Source organism: Cherax quadricarinatus, chromosome 49, assembly GCF_038502225.1.
Source record: "Cherax quadricarinatus isolate ZL_2023a chromosome 49, ASM3850222v1, whole genome shotgun sequence".
Classification (NCBI taxonomy): Eukaryota; Metazoa; Arthropoda; class Malacostraca; order Decapoda; family Parastacidae; genus Cherax; species Cherax quadricarinatus.
In genome coordinates this window covers 24,917,414-24,942,907 of record NC_091340.1, presented here as the reverse complement: position 1 = coordinate 24,942,907, position 25,494 = coordinate 24,917,414, and the positions used below count along the sequence as shown (strand labels likewise).

Here is a 25,494-nt window from a genome sequence, read left to right as displayed (position 1 = left end):
TGCTTCGCCTCACTTCTCTACAGTACATAAGCCACATCTCTGCGTATATGTTGCACTCTTTTTCAAGATTGGTGGACTGATTATATAGACTCCAGGCTGAGGGACTGATTACTTCAAACTCCTCCTGATCTTTAACCATTCTTCTCTGTATTGGACTGAGAAAGCCACTGCTTAGCGAAATGTTTCCACAATAAAGATACCAGAGTGTTGCAGAAGGAATAGGGAGCATTCAGTTTCCATCAGTTTTTTTTTACCCCACACCAGCATGAACGATTCTTTATTACGAGGAAGTATTAGCCAGTCTTTGGAAATAAGCACTTCATTAATGGAGGCAAAGCGGGAAAGAAAGAGACTATAGTGGTATTAATATTTTTGGGCTCTGGTGGCTAAAGCTCTCGCTTCACACAGCGAGGGCCTGGGTTCGATTCACAGCCAGGGTAGAAACATTGGACATGTTTCTTTACACCTGTTGTCGATGTTCCCCATCAGTAAAATGGGTACTTGGGTGTTAGTGGACTGGTGTGGGTCGCATCCTGGGAAACTGATCTAATTTGCAGGAAATGCTCAGCATAACAAGGGACTTTCTATACAGTATTATGTCACTGATGTCAGCTATGGTCTGTATACCTTGTACATGTACCTGTAGTAAATAGAGATGATATTACATGGATATTAGGCAGGTCAGAGTACTGTAGCGAGGTGGCAACTTGGAGTAGGGCAGACGAAGGTTTTGTCAGGATTTTTAACCCTGGAGGGTTAGACAACGAGGATAGCCCAAGATAATCAGTGCGTCATCAAGGACTGTATTTCCATTGTGGTCCCTCAATCTTGTCCCCCAGGATGCCACCCACATCAGTCACCTAACACCCAGGTACCTATTTGTCTGCTAGGTGAACGGGGACAGCAGGTGTACCTGGAGTTTACCTGGAGAGAGTTCCGGGGGTCAACGCCCCCGCGGCCCGGTCTGTGACCAGGCCTCCTGGTGGATCAGAGCCTGATCAACCAGGCTGTTGCTGCTGGCTGCACGCAAACCAACGTACGAGCCACAGCCCGGCTGATCAGGAACCGACTTTAGGTGCTTGTCCAGTGCCAGCTTGAAGACTGCCAGGGGTCTGTTGGTAATCCCCCTTATGTGTGCTGGGAGGCAGTTGAACAGTCTCGGGCCCCTGACACTTATTGTATGGTCTCTTAACGTGCTAGTGACACCCCTGCTTTTCATTGCGGGGGATGTTGCCCAATGTTTCCACCCATGCCAAGAACTGAACCATGGACACTCAGTGTATGAGGCGAGAACATTGCCTACCAGGCCACGTTAAGATGATCAGCTCACACACTGAGGTCCAGGGATCGATCCCCGGTACGAGTGGAAACATTAGAACGTGTTTCCTTAAGACACCTACTGTCCATGTTCACCTATCAGTAAAATAGGGACCTGGGTGTTAGTGGACTGGTGTGGGTCGCATCCTGGGCCAAAATTTACTCAATTTGCCCGAAATGTTCTGCATAACAAGCGACTTTCTATATAGTAATATAGTGGCGGGTCAGCATCTGGAAGAGACCCGCGCCGGTACAAGACTGGTGAACCTTCTACAGTATAGTAGTATGTCACTTATGTCAGCTATGGTCTGTATACCTCGTACATGTACTTGTAGAAATGCCTAGCCATGCTAGGCGTTCTAGTGGTACACTCTGTAATCATTATTTAACTACATGTAAACCACACAACAACCAAATTCTGTAAATTCAACATTGTAATCTTTATAGAGAATAAACTTTGAATAAATACGGCGAGGAGTAACAGAAGGCATAACTCCAAGAGTGGAGGAGGAGGAGGAGGAGGAGGAGGAGGAGGAGGAGGAGTTGTTGAGATGGTTTGATCATTTAATATGGCTGGAACACAACAGGATGACCACGATAGTATATAAATCACAGGTAGCAGGAAACAGGGAGGTGGCAGACTTCAAGAGTTTTTAGGCAATATTAACACAAATTTATACTATCCTGCTATCAAACAAAAAATACAAACTTACAATAAACATAACTTCCTGTCACACACAAAATTTACAAACGTAAAGCATTTTTTTTTTATTTTTACAAGATATTTTAGTCTTATAAACACTTTCAACAGTATGAAAGTAAAAGAACCAATTAAATTTATAAATTTTTTTCAACACTGATTATAATAAGACACATGTGTAACAGTTAGGTATATATTCCGTAATGTTTCACCTACACAGTAGTCTTCTTCAGTCAGGTATAGAGGAGGTAACAAGTAGCAGAGATGTTGAGACGATATAGTCAGTCCATCACTCTTGTAGATGTAGTGTTGAGGTGGTCAGTCTCTCGGCTGAGGGACTGACCACCTCAACGCTACGTCTTCAAGATTAACTAATTACATACACTTTACATCTCTACTGCTTTTACCTCAAACCATATCACGGGTGGGGTTTGAACTCGCGGTCACAGTCGTTAAACTCCAGACCGACGCGTAAGCCACTGGGCCAGTTATCCAGCTGGCCCAGTGGATAACGCGTCGGTCTGGAGTTTTACGTCTCTGTGACCGTGGGTTCAAGCCCCACCCGTGGTACAGTTTCTTTACAATCGTGTCACTACAATTTCTTGAGTGTTGCCTCCTCTGTACTCGACTGAAGCAGCCTACTGTGTAGGCGTAACGTTACGGAATAAACATACGCAGCTGTTGTCCCTTGTGTCTTAAGTTCTTGGTGTTGTATACCATTATCATATTCACTGAATATGTATTATATTAGTGTTTAAATATAATGTATTATATTAGTGTTTAAATATAATGTATTATATTAGTGTTTAAAGCTGACAACATAGGCCTGCTGAAATACTCTGATGGTCTCTACAGTCCTCACTCGTACTTCCACATGCTGGTAATGAACACTCCAAGTCACTTTAAGGTATGATGGTAATTGGTCACCTGAAGAAGACCTCGATCCGAACACCTTGTCCTGCGGCTCGTAACACGACAAGTAAGTGATGTCAATATTAGGTACATCAATCACGTCAAGATGCCACCTTCAAGGACACACACAAAATGAACAAGAGTCGGTTAATTATTCCATTCAGAAAAACATTCATCTATACTCATTTATTATTTTTTAAATTTAGTAAACAAAGGAAGAAGTATATACCTTAGATATAGATTCAAGAAATATATTTTAATATCTATGTTTATTACTTATATCAAAGATAACGCATAACCAGTTTCAATACATCCCGTGGCCTGGTAGGCCACTGTCTCGCCTCACACACTGAGTGTCCGTGGGTGGCATCCTGGGGGACAACAAAGAACCGCAATGGAACTAAGACAAGACAGTCGGCGACGATGCACTAAGTTCTTCTGGGTAACTAACCCTCCAGGTTAAAATTCCGAACAAGATGTTATCAGTATACAGGACTAATTAAGTTGTCAAGCTCTATCCTTAACCACCGTATATTACAGTGACTTTAATAATGTTTATCTGTACAAGTACATGACACCTGACATCACATGATACAACTATGACAGACATAACTGGTTCTGTAGAGCATTTCTGGCAACTTAAGTTAGTCTCGTCCCCCCAGGATGCCACCCATACCAGACGACTAACACCCAGGTACCTACTTACTGGTAGGTGAACATGAGCAGCAAATGTAGGGAAACGTGTCCTTAACGTTTCTCCCGTGCCGCGATCGATTCCCGGACCCCCAGTGTGTGTACTGAGGACGCTACCAACCAAGCCACAAGGATGTGGCTGATGCCAGAGATAAAGTGCTGAGAGAGAACATATACACAGAATGGAAAGACATATTTTATAACAAAATAGGTATACAAAGAAGCCTCGAGATAAAACCTATATAAAAAAAAGTACTTTCTCGCCAATATTAACCTAAATTTATATTATTTTCAGTAAATTCTGGGCTGCAACTGTATCTCGCATATGTGTGTGTGTGTGTGTGTGTGTGTGTGTGTGTGTGTGTGTGTGTGTGTGTGTGTGTGTGTGTGTGTGTGTGTGTGTGTGTACGGGGGAACAATAACCAACCCTCACTGTAAACAACAATCCAACCCACCCTCTCTGTAAACAATTCAACCCACCCTCACTGTAAATAACAATCCAACCCACCCTCACTGTAAATAACAATCCAACCCACCCTCACTGTAAATAACAATCCAACCCACCCTCTCTGTAAATAACAATCCAACCCACCCTCACTGTAAATAACAATCCAACCCACCCTCACTGTAAATAACAATCCAACCCACCCTCACTGTAAATAACAATCCAACCCACCCTCACTGTAAATAACAATCCAACCCACCCTCTGTAAACAACAATCCAACCCACCGTCACTAAATAACAATCCAACCCACCTTCACTGTAAATAACAATCCAACCCACCCTCACTGTAAATAACAATCCAACCCACCCTCACTGTAAATAACAATCCAACCCACCCTCACTGTAAATAACAATCCAACCCACCCTCACTGTAAATAATCCAACCCACCCTCTCTGTAAACAATCCAACCCACCCTCACTGTAAAAAACAATCCAACCCACCCTCTCTGTAAATAACAATCCAACCCACCCTCTCTGTAAACAACAATCCAACCCATCGTCACTGTAAATAACAATCCAACCCACCCTCACTGTAAATAACAATCCAACCCACCCTCACTGTAAACAATCCAACCCACCATCTGTAAATAACAATCCAACCCACCCTCACTAAATAACAATCCAACCCACCCTCACTGTAAATAACAATCCAACCCACCCTCACTGTAAATAACAATCCAACTCACCCTCACTGTAAATAACAATCCAACCCACCCTCTGTAAATAACAATCCAACCCACCCTCACTGTAAATAACAATCCAACCCACCCTCACTGTAAATAACAATCCAACCCACCCTCTCTGTAAATAACAATCCAACCCACCCTCTGTAAATAATCCAACCCACCCTCACTAAATAATCCAACCCACCCTCACTGTAAATAACAATCCAACCCACCCTCACTGTAAATAACAATCCAACCCACCCTCTGTAAATCCAACCCCCCCTTTGTAAATAACAATCCAACCCACCCTCTGTAAATAACAATCCAACCCACCCTCTCTGTAAATAACAATCCAACCCACCCTCTGTAAATAACAATCCAACCCACCCTCACTAAATAATCCAACCCACCCTCACTGTAAATAACAATCCAACCCACCCTCACTGTAAATAACAATCCAACCCACCCTCTGTAAATAATCCAACCCCCGCTTTGTAAATAACAATCCAACCCACCCTCTCTGTAAATAACAATCCAACCCACCCTCTCTGTAAATAACAATCCAACCCACCTTCTGTAAATAACAATCCAACCCACCCTCTCTGTAAATAACAATCCAACCCACCATCTCTAAATAATCCAACCCACCCTCACTGTAAATAACAATCCAACTCACCCTCTCTGTAAATAACAATCCAACCCACCCTCTCTGTAAATAACAATTAAACCCACCCTCTCTGTGAACAATCCAACCCACCCTCTGTAAATAACAATCCAACCCACCCTCTCTGTAAATAACAATCCAACCCACCCTCTGTAAATAACAATCCAACTCACCCTCTCTGTAAATAATCCAACCCACCTTCTCTGTAAATAACAATCCAACCCACCCTCTGTAAATAACAATCCAACCCACCCTCTCTGTAAACAATCCAACCCACCCTCACTGTAAATAACAATCCAACCCACCCTCTCTGTAAATAACAATCCAACCCACCCTCTCTGTAAACAACAATCCAACCCACCGTCACTGTAAATAACAATCCAACCCACCCTCACTGTAAATAACAATCCAACCCACCCTCACTGTAAACAATCCAACCCACCATCTGTAAATAACAATCCAACCCACCCTCACTAAATAACAATCCAACCCACCCTCACTGTAAATAACAATCCAACCCACCCTCACTGTAAATAACAATCCAACTCACCCTCACTGTAAATAACAATCCAACCCACCCTCAGTAAATAACAATCCAACCCAACCTCACTGTAAATAACAATCCAACCCACCCTCACTGTAAATAACAATCCAACCCACCCTCTCTGTAAATAACAATCCAACCCCCCCTTTGTAAATAACAATCCAACCCACCCTTACTAAATAATCCAACCCACCCTCACTGTAAATAACAATCCAACCCACCCTCACTGTAAATAACAATCCAACCCACCGTCTGTAAATAATCCAACCCCCCCTTTGTAAATAACAATCCAACCCACCCTCTGTAAATAACAATCCAACCCACCCTCTCTGTAAATAACAATCCAACCCACCCTCTGTAAATAACAATCCAACCCACCCTCACTAAATAATCCATCCCACCCTCACTGAAAATAACAATCCAACCCACCCTCACTGTAAATAACAATCCAACCCACCCTCTCTGTAAACAATCCAACCCCCCTTTGTAAATAACAATCCAACCCACCCTCTCTGTAAATAACAATCCAACCCACCCTCACTGTAAATAATCCAACCCACCCTCTCTGTAAACAATCCAACCCACCCTCTCTGTAAATAACAATCCAACCCACCCTCTGTAAATAACAATCCAACCCACCCTCACTGTAAATAACAATCCAACTCACCCTCTCTGTAAATAACAATCCAACCCACCCTCTCTGTAAATAACAATTAAACCCACCCTCTCTGTGAACAATCCAACCCACCCTCTGTAAATAACAATCCAACCCACCCTCTGTAAATAACAATCCAACCCACCCTCTGTAAATAACAATCCAACTCACCCTCTCTGTAAATAATCCAACCCACCCTCTCTGTAAATAAAAATCCAACCCACCCTCTGTAAATAACAATCCAACCCACCCTCTCTGTAAATAATCCAACCTACCCTCTGTAAATAATCCAACCAACCCTCTGTAAATAACAATCCAACCCACCCTCTCTGTAAATAACAATCCAACCCACCCTCTGTAAATAATCCAACCCACCCTCTCTGTAAATAACAATCCAACCCACCCTCTGTAAATAATCCAACCCACCCTCTGTATATAACAATCCAACCCACCATCTCTGTAAACAATCCAACCCACTCTGTAAATAACAATCCAACCCACCCTCTCTGTAAATAACAATCCAACCCACCCTCTGTAAATAACAATCCAACCCATCCTCACTGTAAATAATCCAACCCACCCTCACTGTAAATAATCCAACCCACCCTCACTAAACAATCCAACCCACCCTCACTGTAAATAACAATCCAACCCACCCTCACTGTAACAATCCAACCCACCCTCTCTGTAAATAACAATCCAACCCACCCTTTGTAAATAACAATCCAACCCACCCTCTCTGTAAATAACAATCCAACCCACCCTCTCTGTAAATAACAATCCAACCCACCCTCTGTAAATAACAATCCAACCCACCCTCTGTGAACAATCCAACCCACCCTCTGTAAATAACAATCCAACCCACCCTCTCTGCAAATAACAATCCAACCCACCCTCTGTAAATAACAATCCAACCCACTCTTTGTAAACAATCCAACTCACCCTCTCTGTAAATAATCCAACCCACCCTCTCTGTAAATAACAATCCAACCCACCCTCTGTAAATAACAATCCAACCCACCCTCTGTAAATAATCCAACCTACCCTCTGTAAATAATCCAACCCACCCTCTGTAAATAACAATCGAACCCACCCTCTCTGTAAATAACAATCCAACCCACCCTCTCTGTAAATAACAATCCAACCCACCCTCTGTAAATAATCCAACCCACCCACTGTAAATAACAATCCAACCCACCCTCTGTAAATAATCCAACCCACCCTCTGTAAATAACAATCCAACCCACCATCTCTGTAAACAATCCAACCCACTCTGTAAATAACAATCCAACCCACCCTCTGTAAATAACAATCCAACCAACCCTCTCTGTAAATAACAATCCAACCCACCCTCTGTAAATAATCCAACCCACCCTCTCTGTAAATAACAACCCAACCCACCCTCTCTGTAAATAACAATCCAACCCACCCTGTAAATAACAATCCAACCCACCCTCACTGTAAATAACAATCCAACCCACCCTCACTGTAAATAACAATCCAACCCACCCTCTCTGTAAATAACAATCCAACCCACCCTCTGTAAATAACAATCCAACCCACCCTCACTGTAAATAACAATCCAACCCACCCTCACTGTAAATAACAATCCAACCCACCCTCACTGTAAATAACAATCCAACCCACTCTGTAAATAATCCAACCCACCCTCTCTGTAAATAACAATCCAACCCACCCTCACTGTAAATAACAATCCAACCCACCCTCACTGTAAATAACAATCCAACCCACCATCACTGTAAATAACAATCCAACCCACCCTCTGTAAATAACAATCCAACCCACCCTCACTGTAAATAACAATCCAACCCACCCTCTCTGTAAATAACAATCCAACCCCCCTTTGTAAATAACAATCCAACCCACCCTCTCTGTAAATTACAATCCAACCCACCCTCTCTGTAAACATCTATCTACTAATTACGCATCTCAATTATACATTAATATTTATCATTCTATCTACGGTATAATAATGCACGCACCGTTGAAATATAAATTACAGACGCTACACAAGAAATAAATATAACTGATGTCAAACGTCTGACACCATTAGAAGTGGGTCAGTACAATAGTCTGGGATCATAAAAACCATACCCCCGGCCGGGATTGAACCCGCGGTCATAGAGTCTCAAAACTCCAGCCCGTCGCGTTAGCCATCTTGGGATCTTGATAAAGGGAATTCTACGCTTGCCTGACTTGTAGTTATGACCTACTTCCACTTGTAGATTTGTCCAAGATGACACCGCCTACTGCTGCTGCACCTCACCTGTCTGCAGTATATAAGCCGCCACTTCGCGCATATACTGTGCTCTTATCCTGGCTGATGGATTGATTACATCGACTCCAGACTGAGGGACTGATTAACTTAATCTCCTTCTGATCTTCACTATTCTTTTGTATCTGACTGATGAAGCCACTGTGTGGCGACACGTTTACACAATAAATATACCCAAGTGTTGCACAGGTGTTCTAATTTATCAACCTGTCGGTTCTCTGAACCAGTTACCTATATTGCATCTGGGACGTACAACGCTGCGTTGAGGAGATGCATCCGGTAAAGATTATAATATTTGATTGTTAGTTCGAGCGCAAAGTATACCTAGATGGAGAACAGGTTAGTTTTAGTTAAAAAGTCATTGAGAATGTCTGCAGCAATAATGGGATAGTCAGAGAGGATGATGGAAGTGTCATAACTGAAGTCGGCTGCTGCTAAGACACTAGACAGTTACTTGACAAATGTTGTACTATCCACACACCTTCACAAACCATACAAAAGGCGACCGGGCATTTCTCCATAAAGTGTCAATGTATTAGACTTTTGTGTTCGAAATGTAATCCCGAGAACATACATTTACAATACGAGTTAACTACCTGACTGTTACTGACTCAAACCAACCCTGTTGCCAGCAATCTCGAAGATGTAGAATCAGTTAGGAGTACAAAAAAAGGGGGGGCCTGAACATACAACCCCTGTAAGAGACTTGTGAGGCGTGAACTGCACAACGAACAGGTGGGTTTGCAAGTTCCTTGCCCTGGGCATCAGAATGTACCGGAAGCAAGCAAAATACCCGTGTCTGCTGGAATCGCGATACAGCCATCGATGGTACGTGGGAAGTCAAACCTTTGCACCAGTTATAACGCACTTAAAGATCCTGCTGTTCAGCTTCTGGCTACTTGCGTGTGATTTAACTTTGTTTATACTACATCTCACTACTTCCTTCCCACATCTACATCAAAAATATTCAACATGTGTTGCATAAAGTCTCACCTGATTAAGACGGGAGCGAGACGTGACAGACACATCTTAACAGTCCAACCCCAATACTTCTTACCGACCGTCTGTTGCAAGATGAAGTTTATTTAGTTACCGGTAAACATAAGTACATTATCTTACATTGTTTAACGTATGTGCAAAATAAACTAGAGGTGAAGCTTGGGGAAAACACGAGGGAAATGAAGAAATGGAATAAACTGAGGTAATGGCAGATAAAGAGGAAGTCGGACTTCATAAATTTAAGTCATCAGTTTTATTTCTGCCTACAAAGTGTCGCCCATATTTAACAGCTAGACAAAATTGACACAAATTTCTGCTCAAACTTACGAATTTCTGAAAAATATGATTTAATATACAAGGACAGTACAAGCATGACACACTAGAATGTACAAGCATGACACACTAGAATGTACAAGCATGAACAACACTAGAATGTACAAGCATGACACACTAGAATGTACAAGCATGAACAACACTAGAATGTACAAGCATGAACAACACTAGAATGTACAAGCATGACACTAGAATGTACAAGCATGACACACTAGAATGTACAAGCATGAACACTAGAATGTACAAGCATGACACTAGAATGTACAAGCATGAACAACACTAGAATGTACAAGCATGACACACTAGAATGTACAAGCATGAACAACACTAGAATGTACAAGCATGACACACTAGAATGTACAAGCATGACACACTAGAATGTACAAGCAAGACACTAGAATGTACAAGCATGACACTAGAATGTACAAGCATGACACTAGAATGTACAAGCATGACACACTAGAACGTACAAGCATGACACACTAGAATGTACAAGCATGACACACTAGAATGTACAAGCATGACACACTAGAATGTACAAGCATGACACACTAGAATGTACAAGCATGACACACTAGAATGTACAAGCATGACACACTAGAATGTACAAGCATGACACACTAGAATGTACAAGCATGACACACTAGAATGTACAAGCATGACACACTAGAATGTACAAGCATGACACACTAGAATGTACAAGCATGACACACTAGAATGTACAAGCATGACACACTAGAATGTACAAGCATGACACACTAGAATGTACAAGCATGACACTAGAATGTACAAGCATGACACTAGAATGTACAAGCATGACACACTAGAATGTACAAGCATGACACTAGAATGTACAAGCATGACACACTAGAATGTACAAGCATGACACACTAGAATGTACAAGCATGACACACTAGAATGTACAAGCATGACACACTAGAATGTACAAGCATGACACTAGAATGTACAAGCATGAACACTAGAATGTACAAGCATGAAAAACACTAGAATGTACAAGCATGAACAACACTAGAATGTACAAGCATGAACACACTAGAATGTACAAGCATGAACAACACTAGAATGTACAAGCATGAACACTAGAATGTACAAGCATGAACACACTAGAATGTACAAGCATGAACAATACTAGAATGTACAAGCATGACACACTAGAATGTACAAGCATGAACAATACTAGAATGTACAAGCATGACACTAGAATGTACAAGCATGAACAATACTAGAATGTACAAGCATGACACACTAGAATGTACAAGCATGAACAATACTAGAATGTACAAGCATGACACTAGAATGTACAAGCATGACACTAGAATGTACAAGCATGAACACTAGAATGTACAAGCATGAACAACACTAGAATGTACAAGCATGAACAATACTAGAATGTACAAGCATGACACTAGAATGTACAAGCATGACACTAGAATGTACAAGCATGACACTAGAATGTACAAGCATATACAACACTAGAATGTACAAGCATGAACAATACTAGAATGTACAAGCATGACACACTAGAATGTACAAGCATGACACACTAGAATGTACAAGCATGAACAACACTAGAATGTACAAGCATGAACACTAGAATGTACAAGCATGACACACTAGAATGTACAAGCATGAACAACACTAGAATGTACAAGCATGACACACTAGAATGTACAAGCATGAACAGCACTAGAATGTACAAGCATGAACAATACTAGAATGTACAAGCATGACACACAAGAATGTACAAGCATGAACACACTAGAATGTACAAGCATGACACTAGAATGTACAAGCATTAACACTAGAATGTACAAGCATGAACACTAGAATGCACAAGCATGAAAAATACTAGAATGTACAAGCATGAACAACACTAGAATGTACAAGCATGAACAACACTAGAATGTACAAGCATGAACAACACTAGAATGTACAAACATGAACACACTAGAATGTACAAGCATGAACAACACTAGAATGTACAAGCATGAACAACACTAGAATGTACAAGCATGAAGAACACTAGAATGTACAAGCATAAACAATACTAGAATGTACAAGCATGAACACACTAGAATGTACAAGCATGACACACTAGAATGTACAAGCATGAACAACACTAGAATGTAGAAGCATGAACACTAGAATGTACAAGCATGACACACTAGAATGTACAAGCATGAACACTAGAATGTACAAGCATGAACAATACTAGAATGTACAAGCATGAACACTAGAATGTACAAGCATGAACACTAGAATGTACAAGCATGAACACTAGAATGTACAAGCATGAACACTAGAATGTACAAGCATGAACACTAGAATGTACAAGCATGAACACACTAGAATGTACAAGCATGAACACACTAGAATGTACAAGCATGAACACTAGAATGTACAAGCATGAACACTAGAATGTACAAGCATGACACACTAGAATGTACAAGCATGACACACTAGAATGTACAAGCATGACACACTAGAATGTACAAGCATGACACTAGAATGTACAAGCATGACACACTAGAATGTACAAGCATGACACTAGAATGTACAAGCATGACACACTAGAATGTACAAGCATGAACAACACTAGAATGTACAAGCATGAACACACTAGAATGTACAAGCATGACACACTAGAATGTACAAGCATGAACACTAGAATGTACAAGCATGAAAAACACTAGAATGTACAAGCATGAACAACACTAGAATGTACAAGCATGAACACACTAGAATGTACAAGCATGAACAACACTAGAATGTACAAGCATGAACACACTAGAATGTACAAGCATGAACAATACTAGAATGTACAAGCATGACACACTAAAATGTACAAGCATGAACAATACTAGAATGTACAAGCATGACACTAGAATGTACAAGCATGAACAATACTAGAATGTACAAGCATGACACACTAGAATGTACAAGCATGACACACTAGAATGTACAAGCATGAACAACACTAGAATGTACAAGCATGACACTAGAATGTACAAGCATGAACAACACTAGAATGTACATGCATGAACAACACTAGAATGTACAAGCATGACACTAGAATGTACAAGCATGACACACTAGAATGTACAAGCATGAACAACACTAGAATGTACAAGCATGACACTAGAATGTACAAGCATGAACAACACTAGAATGTACAAGCATGACACTAGAATGTACAAGCATGAACACTAGAATGTACAAGCATGACACACTAGAATGTACAAGCATGACACACTAGAATGTACAAGCATGACACACTAGAATGTACAAGCATGAACACTAGAATGTACAAGCATGACACACTAGAATGTACAAGCATGACACACTAGAATGTACAAGCATGACACACTAGAATGTACAAGCATGACACACTAGAACGTACAAGCATGACACACTAGAACGTACAAGCATGACACACTAGAATGTACAAGCATGACACTAGAATGTACAAGCATGACACTAGAATGTACAAGCATGACACACTAGAATGTACAAGCATGACACACTAGAATGTACAAGCATGACACACTAGAATGTACAAGCATGACACACTAGAATGTACAAGCATGACACACTAGAATGTACAAGCATGACACTAGAATGTACAAGCATGACACACTAGAATGTACAAGCATGACACACTAGAATGTACAAGCATGACACACTAGAATGTACAAGCATGACACACTAGAATGTACAAGCATGACACACTAGAATGTACAAGCATGACACACTAGAATGTACAAGCATGACACACTAGAATGTACAAGCATGACACTAGAATGTACAAGCATGAACACTAGAATGTACAAGCATGAAAAACACTAGAATGTACAAGCATGAACAACACTAGAATGTACAAGCATGAACACACTAGAATGTACAAGCATGAACAACACTACAATGTACAAGCATGAACACACTAGAATGTACAAGCATGAACAATACTAGAATGTACAAGCATGACACACTAGAATGTACAAGCATGAACAATACTAGAATGTACAAGCATGACACTAGAATGTACAAGCATGAACAATACTAGAATGTACAAGCATGACACACTAGAATGTACAAGCATGAACAATACTAGAATGTACAAGCATGACACTAGAATGTACAAGCATGACACACTAGAATGTACAAGCATGAACAACACTAGAATGTACAAGCATGAACAACACTAGAATGTACAAGCATGAACAATACTAGAATGTACAAGCATGACACTAGAATGTACAAGCATGACACACTAGAATGTACAAGCATGACACTAGAATGTACAAGCATGAACAATACTAGAATGTACAAGCATGACACACTAGAATGTACAAGCATGACACACTAGAATGTACAAGCATGAACAACACTAGAATGTACAAGCATGAACACACTAGAATGTACAAGCATGACACACTAGAATGTACAAGCATGAACAACACTAGAATGTACAAGCATGACACACTAGAATGTACAAGCATGAACAACACTAGAATGTACAAGCATTAACAATACTAGAATGTACAAGCATGACACACTAGAATGTACAAGCATGAACACACTAGAATGTACAAGCATGACACACTAGAATGTACAAGCATTAACACTAGAATGTACAAGCATGAACAACACTAGAATGCACAAGCATGAACAATACTAGAATGTACAAGCATGAACAACACTAGAATGTACAAGCATGAACAACACTAGAATGTACAAGCATGAACACTAGAATGTACAAGCATGAACAACACTAGAATGTACAAGCATGAACAACACTAGAATGTACAAGCATGAACAACACTAGAATGTACAAGCATGAACAACACTAGAATGTACAAGCATGAACAACACTAGAATGTACAAGCATGAACAATACTAGAATGTACAAGCATGAACACACTAGAATGTACAAGCATGAACAACACTAGAATGTAGAAGCATGAACACTAGAATGTACAAGCATGACACACTAGAATGTACAAGCATGAACACTAGAATGTACAAGCATGAACACTAGAATGTACAAGCATGAACACTAGAATGTACAAGCATGAACACTAGAATGTACAAGCATGAATACTAGAATGTACAAGCATGAACAACACTAGAATGTACAAGCATGAACACTAGAATGTACAAGCATGAACTCTAGAATGTACAAGCATGAACACTAGAATGTACAAGCATGAACACTAGAATGTACAAGCATGAACACACTAGAATGTACAAGCATGAACACACTAGAATGTACAAGCATGAACACTAGAATGTACAAGCATGAACACTAGAATGTACAAGCATGACACTAGAATGTACAAGCATGACACTAGAATGTACAAGCATGACACACTAGAATGTACAAGCATGACACTAGAATGTACAAGCATGACACACTAGAATGTACAAGCATGAACAACACTAGAATGTACAAGCATGAACACACTAGAATGTACAAGCATGACACACTAGAATGTACAAGCATGAACAACACTAGAATGTACAAGCATGAACACTAGAATGTACAAGCATGAACACACTAGAATGTACAAGCATGAACAACACTAGAATGTACAAGCATGAACACTAGAATGTACAAGCATGACACACTAGAATGTACAAGCATGACACTAGAATGTACAAGCATGAACAATACTAGAATGTACAAGCATGAACAACACTAGAATGTACAAGCATGAACAATACTAGAATGTACAAGCATGAACACTAGAATGTACAAGCATGACACACTAGAATGTACAAGCATGAACAACACTAGAATGTACAAGCATGACACACTAGAATGTACAAGCATGAACACTAGAATGTACAAGCATGAACACACTAGAATGTACAAGCATGAACAACACTAGAATGTACAAGCATGAACACACTAGAATGTACAAGCATGAACACACTAGAATGTACAAGCATGAACAACACTAGAATGTACAAGCATGACACACTAGAATGTACAAGCATGAACAATACTAGAATGTACAAGCATGAACAACACTAGAATGTACAAGCATGACACACTAGAATGTACAAGCATGAACACTAGAATGTACAAGCATGAACACACTAGAATGTACAAGCATGAACAACACTAGAATGTACAAGCATGAACACACTAGAATGTACAAGCATGAACACACTAGAATGTACAAGCATGAACAACACTAGAATGTACAAGCATGACACACTAGAATGTACAAGCATGAACAATACTAGAAAGTACAAGCATGACACACTAGAATGTACAAGCATGAACAACACTAGAATGTACAAGCATGAACAACACTAGAATGTACAAGCATGACACACTAGAATGTACAAGCATGAACAATACTAGAATGTACAAGCATGACACACTAGAATGTACAAGCATGAACAACACTAGAATGTACAAGCATGAACACTAGAATGTACAAGCATGAACACACTAGAATGTACAAGCATGAACAACACTAGAATGTACAAGCATGACACACTAGAATGTACAAGCATGAACAACACTAGAATGTACAAGCATGACACACTAGAATGTACAAGCATGAACAATACTAGAATGTACAAGCATGACACTAGAATGTACAAGCATGAACACTAGAATGTACAAGCATGAACACTAGAATGTACAAGCATGAACACACTAGAATGTACAAGCATGAACACTAGAATGTACAAGCATGAACACTAGAATGTACAAGCATGAACAACACTAGAATGTACAATCATGAACAACACTAGAATGTACGAGCATGAACAACACTAGAATGTACAAGCATGAACAACACTAGAATGTACAAGCATGACACTAGAATGTACAAGCATGAACAACACTAGAATGTACAAGAATGAACACACTAGAATGTACAAGCATGACACACTAGAATGTACAATCAGGACACACTAGAATGTACAAGCAGGACACACTAGAATGTACAAGCATGAACAACACTAGAATGTACAAGCATGACACACTAGAATGTACAAGCATGAACACACTAGAATGTACAAGCATGAACACACTAGAATGTACAAGCATGAACACTAGAATGTACAAGCATGAACAACACTAGAATGTACAAGCATGAACACACTAGAATGTACAAGCATGAACACACTAGAATGTACAAGCATGAACACACTAGAATGCACAAGCATGAACAATACTAGAATGTACAAGCATGACACTAGAATGTACAAGCATGAACACTAGAATGTACAAGCATGAACACTAGAATGTACAAGCATGAACAACACTAGAATGTACAAGCATGAACAACACTAGAATGTACAAGCATGAACACTAGAATGTACAAGCATGAACACTAGAATGTACAAGCATGAACACTAGAATGTACAAGCATGAACACACTAGAATGTACAAGCATGACACACTAGAATGTACAAGCATGAACAACACTAGAATGTACAAGCATGAACAATACTAGAATGTACAAGCATGACACACTAGAATGTACAAGCATGAACAACACTAGAATGTACAAGCATGAACAACACTAGAATGTACAAGCATGAACACTAGAATGTACAAGCATGAACACACTAGAATGTACAAGCATGAACACACTAGAATGTACAAGCATGAACACTAGAATGTACAAGCATGACACACTAGAATGTACAAGCATGAACAACACTAGAATGTACAAGCATGAACAACACTAGAATGTACAAGCATGAACAATACTAGAATGTACAAGCATGACACTAGAATGTACAAGCATGAACAACACTAGAATGTACAAGCATGAACAATACTAGAATGTACAAGCATGACACTAGAATGTACAAGCATGAACAACACTAGAATGTACAAGCATGAACAACACTAGAATGTACAAGCATGAACACTAGAATGTACAAGCATGAACAACACTAGAACGTACAAGCATGACACACTAGAATGTACAAGCATGACACACTAGAATGTACAAGCATGAACACACTAGAATGTACAAGCATGAACAACACTAGAATGTACAAGCATGACACACTAGAATGTACAAGCATGAACACACTAGAATGTACAAGCATGAACACTAGAATGTACAAGCATGAAGACTAGAATGTACAAGCATGACACTAGAATGTACAAGCATGAACAACACTAGAATGTACAAGCATGAACAACACTAGAATGTACAAGCATGAACACACTAGAATGTACAAGCATGAACACACTAGAATGTACAAGCATGAACACACTAGAATGTACAAGCATGAACAACACTAGAATGTACAAGCATGACACTAGAATGTACAAGCATTAACAACACTAGAATGTACAAGCATGAACAACACTAGAATGTACAAGCATGAACAACACTAGAATGTACAAGCATGAACACACTAGAATGTACAAGCATGAACACACTAGAATGTACAAGCATGAACAACACTAGAATGTACAAGCATGACACTAGAATGTACAAGCATGAACAATACTAGAATGTACAAGCATGAACACACTAGAATGTACAAGCATGAACACTAGAATGTACAAGCATGACACTAGAATGTACAAGCATGAACAACACTAGAATGTACAAGCATGAACACACTAGAATGTACAAGCATGAACACACTAGAATGTACAAGCATGAACAACACTAGAATGTACAACCATGACACACTAGAATGTACAAGCATGAACACACTAGAATGTACAAGCATGAACACACTAGAATGTACAAGCATGAACACACTAGAATGTACAAGCATGAACAACACTAGAATGTACAAGCATGACACACTAGAATGTACAAGCATGAACACTAGAATGTACAAGCATGAACACTAGAATGTACAAGCATGACACTAGAATGTACAAGCATGAACAATAATAGAATGTACAAGCATGAACACTAGAATGTACAAGCATGACACACTAGAATGTACAAGCATGAACAACACTAGAATGTACAAGCATGACACACTAGAATGTACAAGCATGAACAACACTAGAATGTACAAGCATGAACAACACTAGAATGTACAAGCATGACACACTAGAATGTACAAGCATGAACAATACTAGAATGTACAAGCATGAACAACACTAGAATGTACAAGCATGAACACACTAGAATGTACAAGCATGAACACTAGAATGTACAAGCATGAACACACTAGAATGTACAAGCATGACACTAGAATGTACAAGCATGAACAATACTAGAATGTACAAGCATGAACAACACTAGAATGTACAAGCACGCCACACTAGAATGTACAAGCATGAACAATACTAGAATGTACAAGCATGAACAACACTAGAATGTACAAGCATGAACACTAGAATGTACAAGCATGAACAACACTAGAATGTACAAGCATGAACAACACTAGAATGTACAAGCATGACACACTAGAATGTACAAGCATGAACAACACTAGAATGTACAAGCATGAACAACACTAGAATGTACAAGCATGAACACACTAGAATGTACAAGCATGAACAACACTAGAATGTACAAGCATGAACACTAGAATGTACAAGCATGAACAACACTAGAATGTACAAGCATGAACACTAGAATGTACAAGCATGAACAACACTAGAATGTACAAGCATGAACACTAGAATGTACAAGCATGAACACACTAGAATGTACAAGCATGAACACTAGAATGTACAAGCATGAACACTAGAATGTACAAGCATGAACAACACTAGAATGTACAAGCATGAACACTAGAATGTACAAGCATGAACACTAGAATGTACAAGCATGAACAACACTAGAATGTACAAGCATGAACAACACTAGAATGTACAAGCATGAACAACACTAGAATGTACAAGCATGAACACACTAGAATGTACAAGCATGAACACACTAGAATGTACAAGCATGAACAACACTAGAATGTACAAGCATGAACAACACTAGAATGTACAAGCATGAACACACTAGAATGTACAAGCATGAACACACTAGAATGTACAAGCATGAACAATACTAGAATGTACAAGCATGAACAACACTAGAATGTACAAGCATGAACACACTAGAATGTACAAGCATGACACTAGAATGTACAATCATGACACTAGAATGTACAAGCATGAACACACTAGAATGTACAAGCATGAACACACTAGAATGTACAAGCATGAACACACTAGAATGTACAAGCATGACACACTAGAATGTACAAGCATGAACACTAGAATGTACAAGCATGAACACTAGAATGTACAAGCATGAACAACACTAGAATGTACAAGCATGAACAATGAACAACACTAGAATGTACAAGCATGAACAACACTAGAATGTACAAGCATGAACACACTAGAATGTACAAGCATGAACACTAGAATGTACAAGCATGAACACACTAGAATGTAAAAGCATGAACAATACTAGAATGTACAAGCATGACACACTAGAATGTACAAGCATGACACTAGAATGTACAAGCATGAACAATACTAGAATGTACAAGCATGAACACTAGAATGTACAAGCATGAACAACACTAGAATGTACAAGCATGAACAACACTAGAATGTACAAGCATGAACAATAGAATGTACAAGCATGAACAATACTAGAATGTACAAGCATGAACAATAGAATGTACAAGCATGAACAATAGAATGTACAAGCATGAACAATAGAATGTACAAGCATGAACAATAGAATGTACAAGCATGAACAATAGAATGTACAAGCATGAACAACACTAGAATGTACAAGCATGAACAACACTAGAATGTACAAGCATGAACAACACTAGAATGTACAAGCATGAACAATACTAGAATGTACAAGCATGAACAACACTAGAATGTACAAGCATGAACAATACTAGAATGTACAAGCATGAACAACACTAGAATGTACAAGCATGAACACTAGAATGTACAAGCATGAACAATACTAGAATGTACAAGCATGAACAATAGAATGTACAAGCATGAACAATAGAATGTACAAGCATGAACAATACTAGAATGTACAAGCATGAACAATACTAGAATGTACAAGCATGAACACTAGAATGTACAAGCATGAACAATACTAGAATGTACAAGCATGAATACTAGAATGTACAAGCATGAACAACACTAGAATGTACAAGCATGAACACTAGAATGTACAAGCATGAACAATACTAGAATGTACAAGCATGAGCACTAGAATGTACAAGCATGAACACTAGAATGTACAAGCATGAACAATAGAATGTACAAGCATGAACAATACTAGAATGTACAAGCATGAACAATAGAATGTACAAGCATGAACACTAGAATGTACAAGCATGAACACTAGAACGTACAAGCATGAACAACACTAGAATGTACAAGCATGAATACTAGAATGTACAAGCATGAACAACACTAGAATGTACAAGCATGAACAATACTAGAATGTACAAGCATGAACACTAGAATGTACAAGCATGAACACTAGAATGTACAAGCATGAACACTAGAATGTACAAACATGAACAATAGAATGTACAAGCATGAACACACTAGAATGTACAAGCATGAACACTAGAATGTACAAGCATGAACACTAGAAAGTACAAGCATGAACAATAGAATGTACAAGCATGAACAATAGAATATACAAGCATGAACAATAGAATGTACAAGCATGAACAATAGAAAGTGCAAGCATGAACAATAGAATGTACAAGCATGAACAACACTAGAATGTACAAGCATGAACACTAGAATGTACAAGCATGAACAATACTAGAATGTACAAGCATGAACAATACTAGAATGTACAAGCATGAATACTAGAATGTACAAGCATGAATACTAGAATGTACAAGCATGAACAACACTAGAATGTACAAGCATGAACACTAGAATGTACAAGCATGAACAATACTAGAATGTACAAGCATGAACAATACTAGAATGTACAAGCATGAACAACACTAGAATGTACAAGCATGAACACTAGAATGTACAAGCATGAACACTAGAATGTACAAGCATGAACAATACTAGAATGTACAAGCATGAACAACACTAGAATGTACAAGCATGAACAATACTAGAATGTACAAGCATGAACACTAGAATGTACAAGCATGAACAACACTAGAATGTACAAGCATGAACAATACTAGAATGTACAAGCATGAACAATACTAGAATGTACAAGCATGAACAACACTAGAATGTACAAGCATGAACAACACTAGAATGTACAAGCATGAACAATACTAGAATGTACAAGCATGAACACTAGAATGTACAAGCATGAACAACACTAGAATGTATAAGCATGAACAACACTAGAATGTACAAGCATGAACACACTAGAATGTACAAGCATGAACACACTAGAATGTACAAGCATGAACACACTAGAATGTACAAGCATGAACAATACTAGAATGTACAAGCATGAACAACACTAGAATGTACAAGCATGAACAATAGAATGTACAAGCATGAACAATACTAGAATGTACAAGCATGAACAATACTAGAATGTACAAGCATGAACAATACTAGAATGTACAAGCATGAACAACACTAGAATGTACAAGCATGAACACTAGAATGTACAAGCATGAACAATAGAATGTACAAGCATGAACAATAGAATGTACAAGCATGAACAATACTAGAATGTACAAGCATGAACAATACTAGAATGTACAAGCATGAACAACACTAGAATGTACAAGCATGAATACTAGAATGTACAAGCATGAACACTAGAATGTACAAACATGAACACTAGAATGTACAAGCATGAACACTAGAATGTACAAGCATGAACACTAGAATGTACAAGCATGAACACTAGAATGTACAAGCATGAACACTAGAATGTACAAGCATGAACAATAGAAAGTACAAGCATGAACAATAGAATGTACAAGCATGAACAATACTAGAATGTACAAGCATGAACAACACTAGAATGTACAAGCATGAACACTAGAATGTACAAGCATGAACAACACTAGAATGTACAAGCATGAACACTAGAATGTACAAGCATGAACACTAGAATGTACAAGCATGAACACTAGAATGTACAAGCATGAACACTAGAATGTACAAGCATGAACACTAGAATGTACAAGCATGAACACTAGAATGTACAAGCATGAACACTAGAATGTACAAGCATGAACACTAGAATGTACAAGCATGAAGAATAGAATGTACAAGCATGAACAACACTAGAATGTACAAGCATGAACAATAGAATGTACAAGCATGAACAACACTAGAATGTACAAGCATGAACAACACTAGAATGTACAAGCATGAACAACACTAGAATGTACAAGCATGAACAATATAATGTACAAGCATGAACAACACTAGAATGTACAAGCATGAACAACACTAGAATGTACAAGCATGACACACTAGAATGTACAAGCATGAACAACACTAGAATGTACAAGCATGAACAACACTAGAATGTACAAGCATGAACAACACTAGAATGTACAAGCATGAACACTAGAATGTACAAGCATGAACAACACTAGAATGTACAAGCATGAACAATACTAGAATGTACAAGCATGAACACACTAGAATGTACAAGCATGAACACACTAGAATGTACAAGCATGAACAACACTAGAATGTACAAGCATGAACAACACTAGAATGTACAAGCATGAACACACTAGAATGTACAAGCATGAACAACACTAGAATGTACAAGCATGAACAATACTAGAAAGTACAAGCATGAACACTAGAATGTACAAGCATGAACAACACTAGAATGTACAAGCATGAACACTAGAATGTACAAGCATGAACAATACTAGAATGTACAAGCATGAACAACACTTGAATGTACAAGCATGAACAACACTAGAATGTACAAGCATGAACAACACTAGAATGTACAAGCATGAACAACACTAGAATGTACAAGCATGAACACACTAGAATGTACAAGCATGAACAATACTAGAATGTACAAGCATGAACACACTAGAATGTACAAGCATGAACAATAGAATGTACAAGCATGAACACTAGAATGTACAAGCATGAACAATAGAATGTACAAGCATGAACAACACATGAATGTACAAGCATGAACAACACTAGAATGTACAAGCATGAACAACACTAGAATGTACAAGCATGAACAACACTAGAATGTACAAGCATGAACACACTAGAATGTACAAGCATGAACAATACTAGAATGTACAAGCATGAACACACTAGAATGTACAAGCATGAACAATAGAATGTACAAGCGTGAACACTAGAATGTACAAGCATGAACAATAGAATGTACAAGCATGAACACTAGAATGTACAAGCATGAACAACACTAGAATGTACAAGCATGAACAATAGAATGTACAAGCATGAACAACACAAGAATGTACAAGCATGACACACTAGAATGTACAAGCATGAACACTAGAATGTACAAGCATGAACACTAGAATGTACAAGCATGAACAACACTAGAATGCACAAGCATGAACAACACTAGAATGTACAAGCATGAACAATACTAGAATGTACAAGCATGAACAACACTAGAATGTACAAGCATGAACAACACTAGAATGTACAAGCATGAACAACACTAGAATGTACAAGCATGAACACACTAGAATGTACAAGCATGAACAACACTAGAATGTACAAGCATGAACAACACTAGAATGTACAAGCATGAACACACTAGAATGTACAAGCATGAACAATACTAGAATGTACAAGCATGAACACACTAGAATGTACAAGCATGAACAATAGAATGTACAAGCATGAACAATAGAATGTACAAGCATGAATAGAATGTACAAGCATGAACACTAGAATGTACAAGCATGAACACTAGAATGTACAAGCATGAACACTAGAATGTACAAGCATGAACAACACTAGAATGTACAAGCATGACACACTAGAATGTACAAGCATGAACACTAGAATGTACAAGCATGAACACTAGAATGTACAAGCATGAACAACACTAGAATGTACAAGCATGAACAACACTAGAATGTACAAGCATGAACAACACTAGAATGTACAAGCATGAACAATACTAGAATGTACAAGCATGAACACACTAGAATGTACAAGCATGAACAACACTAGAATGTACAAGCATGAACAACACTAGAATGTACAAGCATGAACAACACT

General features: G+C 38.8%; 1 protein-coding gene across 5 annotated transcripts in view; it reads right to left on the bottom strand.

Annotated features, from left to right (window-relative positions):
* Positions 1-2,072: 2,072 nt before the first annotated feature.
* LOC128697091 (flap endonuclease GEN homolog 1) overlaps positions 2,073-25,494 on the bottom strand; it is a 59,579-nt gene continuing 36,157 nt past the window's right edge. For 4 of the 5 annotated variants that reach the window (XM_070095281.1, XM_070095280.1, XM_070095279.1 and 1 more), the window contains 2 exons: positions 9,945-10,015; positions 2,073-3,042 (listed from right to left, as the gene is read on the bottom strand). In XM_070095281.1, the coding sequence (XP_069951382.1) occupies positions 2,817-3,042; positions 9,945-10,015 (297 nt within the window). In that variant the 3' untranslated portion in view covers positions 2,073-2,816. The remainder of the gene's footprint in view (positions 3,043-9,944; positions 10,016-25,494) is intronic. The other variant, XM_070095283.1, reaches the window with a different exon arrangement.